The sequence below is a fragment of the Symsagittifera roscoffensis genome, chromosome 7 (assembly GCF_963678635.1).
Source record: "Symsagittifera roscoffensis chromosome 7, txSymRosc1.1, whole genome shotgun sequence".
Taxonomy (NCBI): domain Eukaryota; kingdom Metazoa; phylum Xenacoelomorpha; order Acoela; family Convolutidae; genus Symsagittifera; species Symsagittifera roscoffensis.
In genome coordinates, this window is record NC_087068.1 from 30,873,182 (window position 1) to 30,887,101 (window position 13,920).

General features: G+C 36.5%; 1 protein-coding gene across 1 annotated transcript; it reads right to left on the bottom strand.

Annotated features, from left to right (window-relative positions):
* Positions 1-4,375: 4,375 nt before the first annotated feature.
* Positions 4,376-6,257, bottom strand: LOC134851260 (uncharacterized). Its single transcript, XM_063867260.1, has one exon. The coding sequence runs from the start codon at positions 6,033-6,035 to the stop codon at positions 4,494-4,496; it is 1,542 nt and encodes a 513-aa protein (XP_063723330.1). The 5' UTR covers positions 6,036-6,257; the 3' UTR covers positions 4,376-4,493.
* Positions 6,258-13,920: the final 7,663 nt, after the last annotated feature.

The window sequence follows — 13,920 nt, forward strand, 5'->3', positions numbered from 1 at the left end:
CTAGCTTACCCTCTTTTTACTTGAACCAAGAGAAAATGATCAGTTATATCCTCGATAATTTATCAAAATTTGATTTGAAAAATTACCAACTTTTTTCAATTTTACAAAAACCAGTGCTAGTGTTTGTAAAGCATTTTTACGGACGTTTTTCCAACTGCGTAAAATTTTAAATTACAGCTGAGCTCGCAAAAGATGTCACACTGAATAAATATTTTTTCTCGCACGTAATGTTTCACATCGCATTATCAGTTGCTTACACCCCTTAAACGACAAACTGTTCACTTCTTTTTTTTGCTCTTTCAGTTTTTGGTTAGCCATTTGATAAACTGACAAATATATCTAGCTTAATAATTGGTTCACTTTTAACAACAACTTTGCTGTTAATTTTAAATTTCAACATCGTTTCTACATCAATATTTGGATATTTTTATGCGTTTTTTTTCTGTGTTTATATTTTCTATCAATTTCTATTTTAACACTTACTAAACAAGTCAACAAAAAAAATTGTGTTTTCACGAAATTTCAACTTACATGATTTTTGCTTTAGTAAATGATGCAAGTCAGACTCAATTATAAAATTTTACATTCTTTTTTGATTTGCATCAACAACGTTTCGAGCAATACTCTACAATTGAGTCTGACTCGCTTCTTTTCGAGAGTGAAGGGAGTGAGTGCATTTCTATTCTTTGACTTAAAAAAATAGTCAACCCAATCATTTTTTGTGCTTTTTTCTTTTGTAACGCAAGTAGAAAAACAAACTTTCTATTTTGTTCTGAATCCATCTATTAAAACAATTTCATCTCTTAAATATTGAAAAATTATGGTTTTATCAATAACTTTCCGTTTAGATTTGAATCAGTATTTTTGGGGGCTGTTATCAGTAATATATTGACCTATTTTTTGCTTTTTTTTTTCTTCAAAAAGCCACACAATCAAGGCTTAAGATCTGTGAAAAACGAAAACTTTTTTTCTGAGTGATAAACAAGGTTTACTCATAAAAAGTACAATCTCTAAGCTTTTTATCTGCATAAAATCTATCAAAATAGGGTTGACATAAACTTCAGAAAAAACGCAGCAGGATTGCAGCTTTTCAAAACAGATTGAAAAATATTTAAAACTCTTCAAACTCACTGAGCACAAAGAATCAGCACTATTTAAGCAAAAAATAGAGAAGCACATTCATACAATACCAATAGTATGTTTTTGGGTATATTTTCTTTTAACGAAGAGCCTACCAGTGTTTGATAAGGTGTTTGACATATACTAAAATGTCTCAACTATGCTATGATGCTTTTCTTGCTGTCATTAGTCGAAGGTTAAATGATAGATTATGGTACCATTTTTGGAAACCCGGAATTGTCATTTGTTTGAAACAGAAACACGAATAACAAGAAGACGGGTTTGATCCAGACAGTGAACTTCAGAGAAAATTAATTGCGGACAGTAAAGCAAACAGAGCATTAACAAAGGACCCCAATTTAATTAAATTTATAAATTGAAAATTGAATCACTTTGTTTTACAGCAGCTTGTCTTTTTACGTTCGATTTGAAAAAAAAATGAAAAACAAGTGTTCCTTTATCGCCTTATTTGTTCAATTACCCGTCAAAATACATTCAATTTGTTTGTTTTGCTCGTTATTAAGTTCAGTGTCTAGTTCAGACCCGTTTTTTTTACCTCCGTTGACAATCTAATCTGACTAGAGCTAGAAATTCAATGTCCCGTGTTAATCGGTACCTGATTCTGCAGGTGAACAATATTCACAAAATGTTTGTATTTAAAACTAAATGGGTCAAAACATGAAAGAAAAAGTTAATTGCAAGTGCGTTTCTCATTCCGAAAAATACAGCTGATCGAAGTCAAAAACTAAAGACGGAAAGCTCTTCTCGGAAATGATTTTTATTTTAATTTGATCTACAAGAGGGAATCAAATTGTTTTTTTTAACAAACGCATGTTCAACTCAAAAGATTTTTATTACAAAATCATCGATAAGTTTTTGATATGCAAACTTCATGCGTTGATGCATTAGTTTTTTTGTCGAAATCAGACTCATCTCCGTGTTATTGTTATGACTTTCGATACGAAAGTAACGGAATATTTGTGCTCGGGGTGGGTTTTTTTTTCTTCAGACAAATTTCGACTTTTTAACTAGCCATTTTTGACGCAATTTTTTTTATATCATTCGAAAGCTATTGTTACCCTGCGCTTAAATTTGAAAAGAAAATTCACCTGTGACCATTTTTCGTAAAGTTATGGGGGTTTAAAGAGTGCCATTTTGGCCAATTTGGGAAAATTAACGCGCGATATATTTTGCGCTATTAACGCGTAAGCGGAGTTTTAATCCGTCTTAGAAATCGTTCCAAGTTGGTTGAAAGAAGCTTATTTGCCATAAATTGTTTGATACAAGGAGCAAAATCTATCTTTTGTACTTTATATGGCGTGTGGGGGAATGTTTTTCATAAAAATATTTCAAATTTTAGAGAAAAAAAATGTCCATTTTATTTTATTACATTTAATTTTTTTTGTATTACTGCTCCATAAACGTCAAAAGGCAGTAGGAACATTCAGGGCTTCGCCCTGATACGAGCACTCTTGTTCATCTTTAGACAATGCTTCTTCTTTTTTCTTTTGAAACTCAGACCGAAAAAACTCAGCGCTTTAAGCAAAAATGGCCATTTCTTCAAATCATTTGCTGTAGCTAAGAAATTTTGGACAGTTGTGTCTGTTTGAAAATCAACAACAAATTGAACAACAAACTTGTAAGCATTATGCTTTTAAACTGATCTACAATTGTAATTTTTGGGGAATTCATTTTAAGACAAAGAAATTTTGTTCAGAAATACATAAGCTTGGGGTGTTTTTTATTCAGACCTCTACAAATAAATTGTTTGCTCTCTGGGGGGTTCAATCTCTGGGCCTATTTGGTCTCCGAAAGCAGGCGCTAACCACTATAATAATATGACTGGCAAGTTAATCTGAACCGAGTCTGCGTAAACTGCTTGTTTTATACTTTGATGCTGAAACTGTAAGGAATCATACCTTAAAATAAAATGGTTCCAAATTGAGTTGAGGCAAGCATGTTGATTTTTTTTTGTGTCAACTAGTTTTTAAAAAAATGACCAAAAACTTGTGCTCAGGGTGATTCAATTTCTCCGGACTTTTTGATTTTTTAACTAGCAATTTTTGACAGATTTTTAAAAATCATTCGAAAGTTATTGTTGCCATAAGCTCAAATTAGAAAAAAAGTCTTCACATTTGAGAAGTTGTGCAGGTTAAAATACTGGCATTTTGGTCGATTTTGCACAATTAACGCGCGATATTTTTGTGCTTATAACGCGTAAACGGGGGTTTAATCCGTCTTAAAAATCATTCCAATTTGAATTGAGGCAAATTATTTGGTCTATATATTATCAAAAAAAAAACTAAGGCAAACTGTGATTTTTTCTTCATTTTTTTAAAAAATTTCATTCATTTCTTAAAATGAAAACTATCCAGACCTTAAAATGCAATCGGAACATTCAGAACTTCACCTTGCTACGAGCAGTCTCAATAATTTTAAATACGACTCAAATCTTAACACTTGAAATTTGATATAGTTTGCCTATAATTTTAAACTTGTCAATATTTCATAAACCAAAAAATATTCGAAAACTGTTAAAAGGCAGTCGAAAAACTCAGGGTTTTGCCCCGATACAATCAGTTTTGTTTATCCTTGTGCAGGTTATTATTAGTTCAAAAATGTAACAATTGGCTTCCACAAACTCTTGACTTTACATATAAAACAATAAACCTCAGTACAATTGAAAAAATTTGTTGAAAATTGTTCGGCTATTCAATAAACTGAATAAAATTTACGCAGACAGTTGGAAAGTTGTTGTTGTTTGCAATTAATTATAACGTGGCCAATTTTTGGATCGTTTTTGCTTTTTTACCCCAGAACGTTGCTGAAACTCGACTTGGTAAAGTATTTAAAAAGCCTAAGTTTAGAAATGAAAAGACCAGCCGTCAAAATTTATTCGAAAAAATTACAAAATGCACAGTCTCGAATAAGTGGAACTTCAACCTTTATTTCAAAAAATAGTAGTTTTCTATGAGAGATAATTATTTTTTCCAAAAAAAACGTAGTTTGCTTATTTTTTCCAGGTCAGAATTAAAATTCAGTACAAACGTACTCCGAATCATCGATAGTGAAACCTGTAATTTGCGAACATCTGAGACTAATTGCCGTATTTAACAAGAACAGTAAAAAAAATTGAGAAAATTGAGATTTTGGTAATTGAATTCTGCAACTATCGAGCCCTTTGAACAAGAATTGAAATAACACCTTTAGACATTGTGTGTTCTCCAACGATTCTCTCGTTATTCTATGAAAAATATTGTATTAAAATAAATTAAGAAATTATCTGATATTGTGAAAGATTTGTAAAATAGATCTAAATCTAAATCTAGCGAATAGGCACCATCTTTTGATTTAGCACCAGGTTGGCAAACAGTTTAGCGAAGTTTTCGCACGACCGCTCGGGCCAATTTGGTACTGCCGATAACCACAAGTAATCCAGCTCCTCCAACAGCAGCGACTGGAACAACAACAGGTGCCACCGCAACGGCACCGGCCAGAATCGAACCGCGGATCGTCTCTCGCAACACTGGATGACCTCTCATGAAGTTGTTCTTACACCCCAGGACACTGAAAGAGCTGGTATGGGAACCAATGAACTTAATACTTCGATATTTCCGCCCGCACGAATAGCAGAATTCAGTCCTACATTTCTTGCACGACATGTGGTCGCAGCCGTCACTTTTTTGGTACCATCGTCGGCATCCGGGACACTGGACTGCGTTTCGCTGGACAACTGTTCCACGAGCCCATTGTCTCATACTTCTCTCACCCTCCTGATATCGTTTACAGGACATTCCAGTATGCCATGGCACCCGGCACCTAGAGCAGCTTTGGGTTCCGCAGGAGCTGCAGGTCTTTAAAATTTTGGACCGCGCATTCGAGGAACCTTCGTGGGCTTGTAAAATGTTGCGACAGTGTGGACAAAAGTACTCAGAGCTGGACAGGGCGACTTCGCGAATGCGCTCCTGATAAATTTCATGTGCTGATTGGAAGAGCGAATACTTCAGACGGTATCGGACCTCCTCGGTATGCATACATTTCCGACAGTTTGGACATTCGACTGAAACAAGTTCGTATTTCTGTACGACTTGTCCGGCAGTGTACATTGCCATACACTCATTGCATATGTTGTAGTTGCAACAAGATCTGCTCATCAAGATTCTCATTTCACCACAAACGTCGCAATCTGACTCAGCCATGACTCCCAAGTTGGGAGATCTCTCCTGACTTTGCAACTCTTCTGCTGCCATGCGAAAGAATCGGACAGTTGTTCTCGGAAAATTTCGACCACTTTGTATGATTGGTTCTGAGTTCAGACGAAATTCCACTGCTGACATTTGATCGTTTTTATATTTGTCCACATAGTGATAAAGTAAAGCTTTGAAAGAATCAACATCAGCAGGTAATAGAGCGTAGTACACGAAATGGCTGTAAGGCACGACTTCTGCGAAGGCACCATGCATATCACTGGACTTGAGGAAGCGCAGACATCTTTGCGCGTTCGTAACAATCCTTGGTGGCGTTGGTGGACATGAAGGGATGCGAATCCCGAAACTTTGATGAAAAGATTGATCCTCGTCATCGCTGTCGGGACTCGAAGAGTCGAAGTACTCCACGAAACTTGGAAACTCTTCTTCTCCTTCTTCATTCAATGCAGCTGCACTTTCAACTACAGAGTGTTCGAAATTGTTAAATATCTCTCGCTGGGTCCGGCGGTTTTGTGAACAGGATGGAATCTGAATCTCGAAAACGTTATCGAGAGATGGATCCCCATCATCAACCAAAGGAGGGTGTCCGAAGCTGTTTACGATCTCCGACGATGCCACCGAAAGCTCCGACGCTAGTGAATGGGCCGAACCCGAGTGTTCTGAGTTAAATAGTGATTCTAAAGCTTCCTTCGTCTTCGGATATAGCATATCTGACTTATATTCGCGGCTTTTCAGTTGATGGTATTCGAAAAAATTCAGGTTTGACGGGATAGAAATGGGTAAAGTAGTCAAGCTACTGACTAACAAGTAAACTATGAAATAAGACTGAGCGCAATTGAATCTGTTTGTTTGCGTTTATGTGTCGTCACCGCTCGATTCGTGTCTATTTAAATGTTCTATGCGGTTAAATAATTTGAATAGTTTCTATTCGACAGCAAATGTTGCCAATTTTTGACAAGATTCCAGAATTAGGTTATGACCAATAATGTTTGAGATCCGTTTAAGACAGCAAACAATTCTCGCCTCAAGTTTAGGTATCAATTTGAAGCGCTTTTAGAGTATCAAATTAATCTACACTAACCATTTATTTACCATCGAAGTTTTCAAGTCCATCCGACATTGTATAACTCACTTTACAGCTGAAATAGGCGCTTAATAACAAAAATAGGCGCCAAATTACGGCCCCTAAATCTATCAATTTAGTTGTGGGAAACTACAAAATCATGAGGCACCGTAAATGGAAAAGTAATTAGATGGCAGATATTTGATTAATATTTTTAGAATAGGACCTTAAAAGAGGGAGATTGTTTCCTGGGAAAAAGCCAGGGAAAAAAACCTCGGTTTTCCTGATTCCAGGGCTGAGTCTGGAATACATTTAACTTATCAAACACCGTTTTTTTTTCAGTTAGCAGCCATCTAGTCACATAGAATAAGTTATAATTTTTATCATATTTCTGTGAATTTCACAAACGGTATCTGAAAACGACAATTCTCTCCCTCCTCAAACACATCCCGGGTCGAAATCGGGACTTATGTTGCGACCATCGCGACCCAAATCAGGTATGTTGCGACCATTGCGACTCAAAATGGGACTATGCGCGACCGAAGAATTTTTGTGCGACTTTGCGCGACCCAAAAAAGATATGTTGCGATTTTGCGTGACCAAAATCAGGTATGTTGCAACCATTGCGACTCAAAATGGGTATGTTACAAATTTGAGCGATCGCAGAGTTTTTTCCGACTTTTTGCGACCCAAAAAAGATATGATGCGACTTTGCGCGACCCAAAGAAGTATTCTGCAACCATTGCGGCAAAAAATTGGTGTATTGCGATTTTGTGCGACCGAAGTAATTTGCGCGACTTTGCAAGACCCAAAACATATATGATGCGATTTGCAACCATTGAGAATCAAATATGATACGTAGTCTTTGCGCGACCCGGTTCGAGGTTTTTGATACTTATACCGACTCGAACAATTTTTACGCGACCCGAATTAGCTATGTTGCAACTTTGCGCAACCCAAATTAGCTATGTTGCGTTTTCGTGCGACTCAAGCCTCTTGCGGGATGATGGAAGTTCGGTCGCAGAAAGTCCATTTCGGCTACTCATTCTGGTCGAAACATGGGTCGCGGACCTCGGAACGGAATGCTACAGTAGCTGCTGGAAATGAGGCCGAGAAAGACCAAAAGCCAGCCAAGGCACAAATTATCCTGCCGCTCACTCAAAATATTTACGAAGATAAAAAGGGACAGGGAAAATGTTTCGCAGAAGCAGTCAACAGTATTCCAAATAAATTATCAAAAGACGATGGAAACAACAGGCATTTGATTTTTTTAAAAAATTTCTTCACGTAGTGATAAATTAAAGCTTTTAAAGAAGCGACTTCAGCGGGCAATAGAGCGTAGTACACGAAATGGCTGTAAGACACGACTTCTGCGAAGGCACCGACCATATCACTCGACACGAGGAAACGGAGGCAAAGGAAACTTTGCTAGTTCGGATCAATTACTGGTGGTGTTGATGGAATTGGCGGGAGCGGGATCAAGTTTGCTCTAGAGATCGATCCTCATCATTGCTGTCGGTACTCGAAGCAATGATAAATGATTCCGGGAAACTTGGAAATTCTTCTTCTTCTTCTTCTTCTTCTTCTTCTTCTTCATTTATGACATCTGTGCTTTCAAACAAAGAAGGTTCGAATGACCGATCCCAAGAGTTCCGAGTTTGACTCCAGAGCTTTCTTCCGATACGGCAAATCTGGACTGCTGCGTACCATGACTGTCGTCTATTCGACCTTCCGGTAGATGTTATTCTAAAAAAATCAAGTTTGACGGGATAGAACCTACTGACAAGCTACTGACTAACAAGTAAACTATGAAACAAGACTGAAGCGCACTTAATTCTTCTTGTTTGCAGCTATGTGTCGTCACCGCTCGTTTCGTGTCTATCTAAACGTTCTATGGGCTTAGATATTTTGAATTATATCTGTTCGACCACAAATGTTGTCAGTTTTTAAACGAGATTCCAGAAGAGTAAGTGATGACGCATAAAGTTTGAGATTCAGTTAAGACAGCACACACTTCTCGCCTGAAAATTAAGCATCAATTTGAAACGTTTTTTGAAAAATCAAATTGTTCGAAACTAACCATTTATTTACAATCAAAACTTTCAAGTCCATCCGACTGGAAGAACAAAAGAAAGCGCCAAAATACGGTTGCTAAAACTATCACTTTGGTTGTAGGAAACTTCAAAATCCCGCACCATACAAAAAATGGTATAGATGGCAGAATTTAACTTTAAATTTTGAGAATACGACCTTAAAAAAGAGATTGTTTCCCGTGTTACATAGGCAAGGGAAAACGTTGGACTTCCTTCAAAGAACTTAAAGAATCCAGGGCAACCCTGAGGTTCCTACCAGGGAATTTCCAGGAGCCCTGCCATGAAGTCTAACATTAAACATTTATGAAAATTGGACAGTAGTATAGCTAATTTACACTGGGATCGGGGGAGGGGGGGGGGGGGGGGGTTGATCTCGGGAGGGATCATTGGGAATAAAATTGAGATCCCAACGTAAATTTTTGAGATCCCATGTAAAAGTACTGATCCCATGTAAAATTTTTCATGATCCCAAATAATTATCCCACAAATTTGATCCCAATGTATAATTTTTTTAACCAATGATCCTGAATGTAAATTTTTGTTAGGTTGATAGCTAAATCGTCCAAACGCCCAGACGGTGTATTTCGTTCTTTTTGTTCATGCACCAAATTGGAGTGGTATATAAAGTGGTTATAGCGATTAGTTTCATGCATGGTATATAAAAGACGCTTGATTTCTGCACCGAATATGTTTGAAATATATGTATAGAATCTGCTTGAAATTTTTATGTATTACTATAGACTGGTTTCTGTAAACGTCTATGTGAAGTACTTTCAGGAAGAAACTGATGAAGAATTAAACGGAAAACATACATTTCAAGGTTAAATTGAACTTTGTAAACTTTTGGTTCAAATATAACACCAATTCTAACCCGCACACTGGTACACATTAAAACATAAAACTTGTCTTAAAATCAATATTAGATAAGAAGCGTTTGAAGCAAAATTATTTCTGGCTTGGCCACTGAATGTAAATGCTGTTACTCTTTACTGCACAATATTTAACACACTATCACATTAACAAATATATTTTTTTTCTTATTTCCTACGAAAACGTTTTGGTTGCGTTGGCACATATTCAACGGCTTCACGATCTAGAGAAGAATTATCCGACGATTCTGAAGACGATTCTGCAGAAGTTTCAGCACTCAAATCGGCAATATCGTCACTGTCAAGGTCACTCTCGTTTATCTGATTGAGACGTGCAAATCCAGGATGCGGAGTCTGGAATCCTATTTCATTTGAGGCTGTTGACATAAGATCGAATAATGAACGATGTACATGTGATTGACTTGTGCTGGGTTCAATGAAGCTATCTTGACCACCGTATTGCACATTTTGCGTATAATCCCAGTCTATTTGTGTTCGATCAAGTTCTTGCGACATACCATCTAGTATATTCTCTTGATCCCATTCTATTGGTGCGTCATTGTCTTCAAAATGAGCAACTCAAGCATCTAGATCGTCATCGTCATCACTATCTCGATCTAACGTTTCATCGTTCGCACTATAGGCATGAAATGTAGAGCTGTTTTTACCACCACGACTATCGTTTGAAGGCGGTTCTGAAGACTCATTTGAAGGCTCGATGTAACCATATGGCAACGTTGAAATGCCATCATCAAATATATACCGTTTATTGTCGAACGATGATAATGCTATCTTATTCGTACGAACAGTATTCAGAACATGACGGTCAGATGCAGTTCTGGTGTTTTCAGCTCGATAGAGACTACCCGTCTCAAGAGTTTCTTCATACTTCCGATGAGTGAGAAAATTTTGAGTTGCCATGGAAATGCCTTTGGCTGAAAGCTTACGATGATCTAGATAAAATGAATAAATGATTACTAATCGTTTATACATTGACTACTAACTCATTATGATGATTGGATAATAAAAATCGATATGATTATGTGTGGTCATTAACATGACTAATTACATTTGCAGATGATGTAATTAAAACATGTGATGATAAGAGGTGAACAAGGGGGGGATTTATTCCCAAATTTTTGGCAATTTTTTTTCGAAAAAAATTTTTTTCTAAATTTTTTTTTCGACAAATTTTTTCTTCGAAAGTTTTTTTTTCCCAAATTTTCGACAAATTTTTTTTCAAAAAAAAATTTTTTCCCAAATTTTTTTTCGACAAATTTTTTCATCGAAAAAATTTGTTTTCTCAAATTTTCGACAAATTTTTTGTCGATAAAATGATTTTTCCCAAATTTTTTTTCGACAAATTTTTTCTCGAAAAAAAATTTTTTCCCAAATTTTTTTTTGACAAATTTTTCTAAAAAATTTACGTTGGGATCTCAATTTTGTTCCCAATGATCCCTCCCGGGATCACCCCCCACCCGATCCCAGTGTAAATTTGCTATACTACTCTGGACAACAAACATTTATGAAAACCAGATACCTTTCCATGAAAACAGCAGTTTTTTTAAAAATGTTTAGTTGCTGTCAAATTTTTTTAGGCTCAAAACAAAAACATTTTCAGAAAACATATTCTGCTTTCAAAAATTTAAACAATTTCTAAATAATATAGTCCAAATTGACAGTTTTGTGAGGAGCAATATTTAGTTTTTTGTTGTTTTCAAATAATATGAGCAGCCTAAACATGACAAAAATTATTTTTAAATTTTTCAAACACTGTTTTTTTTAGGTAGAAGCAATCTAGCCACATAAAATAAGTTTTGTTTTGTTATCAGAGTTCTGTGAAGAATTCAAGCTTTCAATGATGAATCTGCAAATGCAATTTTTCTGCCAGCTTCTTGCCAATTAACTTATGGGTTTTTTCTTAGACGAGAATATCTTATAGTTGAATTTGTTTTCGTTTACTTTTTGAAAAATTAATCAATAAAAAAAGTCAAGATTTATTGTTATCTACCAAATTGCAAATTCCCACATATTGCATTAAAATACTCGCTTCTTCTGCTAAGTTCCCGGCGCCTGACTCAAATTATAAACACGTCTTTTGTTGAATACTCTTGCAATTACGCCATACTATTAAATTCATACCTTCACTGATCATTCTAAAGCCCGCAAAGCACAAGGTGAGCGCTGTTAAGCGCATCAGGGTGGTGCCAAACGTGGCGAATAATTGAGTCGTGCAGAAAATTTCATCCAAAAAAGAGCTCTTTGCGACAAACAGAGTATCAAACCTCGGAAAGTGTATCTGAAAGCCTTAAAAATTTCTCCCTTCAATAGTCCGCTGCAGTAGCTGCTGGAAAAGAGATCGAAAAGGACAAAAAATTAGACAAGGCCAGTTTTATCCTGCAATTCACTCGAGACATTTTCGAAAACAAAGAGAACAGTAAAGCTGTCAGCAGTATTCTTAAGAATACTGCTGAGCTTTACTAAAATGCAATGGAAACATTATTCATTTGATTGTTTTTATGTTAGTCCAAATGATGAAACACTAGAAACTTTAAAGAAGCGACGTCATCGGGCACTAGAGTTTTGTACATGATTTCGGCGAAAGCATTGAGCATATCACTCCACTTGAGAAAACTGAGACACTTTTGCGCGTTCATAGCGTTCTTTGTTGGCGTTGGTGGACTTGGAGTGATCTGGGTTCCACTCATAACTGCTTTCGGTACTCGAGGAGTCGAAGTACTCCAGAAAACTTAGAAACTCTTCTTTTTCATCAATTAAGGCACACGTTATCCATCCAAAGCTTAATTTATCCTGCCGTTCACTCGCAGCACATTTGAACATTAGCCCCAAAAACAGACCCTAAAAGTAAAACTATGATGCAAAAGCGTGGGGACTCGGAAAATCGGAAAAGGGCAGAAACATTTCCCCTAAGTGTTCAAGTGAAGTTGCGGTGCTCTTCATGAACCTTCCTCGTTCTTCTAACAAACGCTTAGGGTATGAGACAGTCGGTTTGGCAGAAGCCATTCGAACAACAAAAAAATATGAAATAGAAACACGTCTGAAGATAATGGTGTCGCTTCTACGGGAATATTACATTGAAAAGGCATAGTTAAAAATGAAACACGTCAAAAAAAAAACAGCTGGCCGATCAGCTGTTTTTTTTGTTGTGTTTTGTTTTTAACTATGACTTTTCAATGTAATATTCCCGTAGAAGCGACACCATTATCTTCAGATGTGTTTCTATTTCATAATTTTTGTTGTTCGAATGGCTTCTGCCGAACCGACTGTCTCAGACCCTAAGCGTTTGCTAGAACGGCCGTACGGAGACGTTGTGTGTTTTACTTAAATACACCACAATTTTTGAAGTGCAGCTTTCGCAAAGGCGAGAAACTGCAAGCAACGATGCATAACGAAAGCTGCTGAGCAAAAACGAAGAGTAGCGGAAGAAGCGACGAATGCTCAGCAGGAAGAGAAACAATGAAAAAGGGAGCGAGTGTCCCATGAGTCAACCAACGATGGTTTAGCTATACGGATATGGGGCACGAAACGGAAAGCAGAGCAGCAGAAGAGTACAACAATTCGAGTAATTGAGCACAGTTAGATGAAGTGAGGGATGTCATGCTGAAAATAAACAAGACTCCTCGTATCAGGGCAAAGCCCTGAATGTTCCCACTGCCTTTTAAGGTTTACGGAGCAGTAATAAATTAAAAAATAAAATGAAATAAAACAAAATGAAAAACTTTTTTTTTTCTGAAATTTGAAATTTTCTATGAAAATTATCCCCCCACAGGCCATATAAAGTACAAAGGGACAGGTTTTGCTCCTTTTAACAAATCAATTATGGCAAATATGCTTCTTTCAACCAATTTGGAACGATTTCTAAGACGGATTAACTCTCCGCTTACGCGTTAATAGCGCGAACTATATCGCGCGTTAATTGTCCCAAATTGGTCAAAATGGCTATCTTTAATACTCCGTAACTTTACAAAAAATGATCACAGGTGAAATATCTTTTCAAAATTGAGCTCAGAACAACATAAGCCTTTCGAATGATACAAAAAGATTCCGTCAAAAATGGCTAGTTAAAAAGTCAAAGTTTGTCTGAGGAAAAAAAAACCACAACGTGTGATTCATATAGATCAACTTGATGGTCGAATTTTTCAAGGTGCATTTTTTTGACGCAAGTGAACAAATAAAACAATATGGTTCAATCTAGTGCTTGGTGAAAAGCCTTTGACCGGATTGAAAGAATAATTTTTCCATTCAACCAGAACAATCAAAGTACCCAAAACTCAAGTGTCGATGACAGAGCGAATGCATCAGATAACAAAAAACAACATTTACGAAAACACTTCTCTAATTCTAAAAATTTACCTACAGAGAGAAATGAGGCCGAGAAAGACCAAAAAGCAAACAAGGCACAATTATTCTGCCGTTCAATCGAGATACCTTGATTAACAGTAAATATCAAAAGTATTCCAATTAAACTACCAAAAGTCGTTGAAAACAATATTCATTTGGTTGTTTTATTTTTGTCCACATAGCTAGAGGAAGAAGCAAGGAATGCC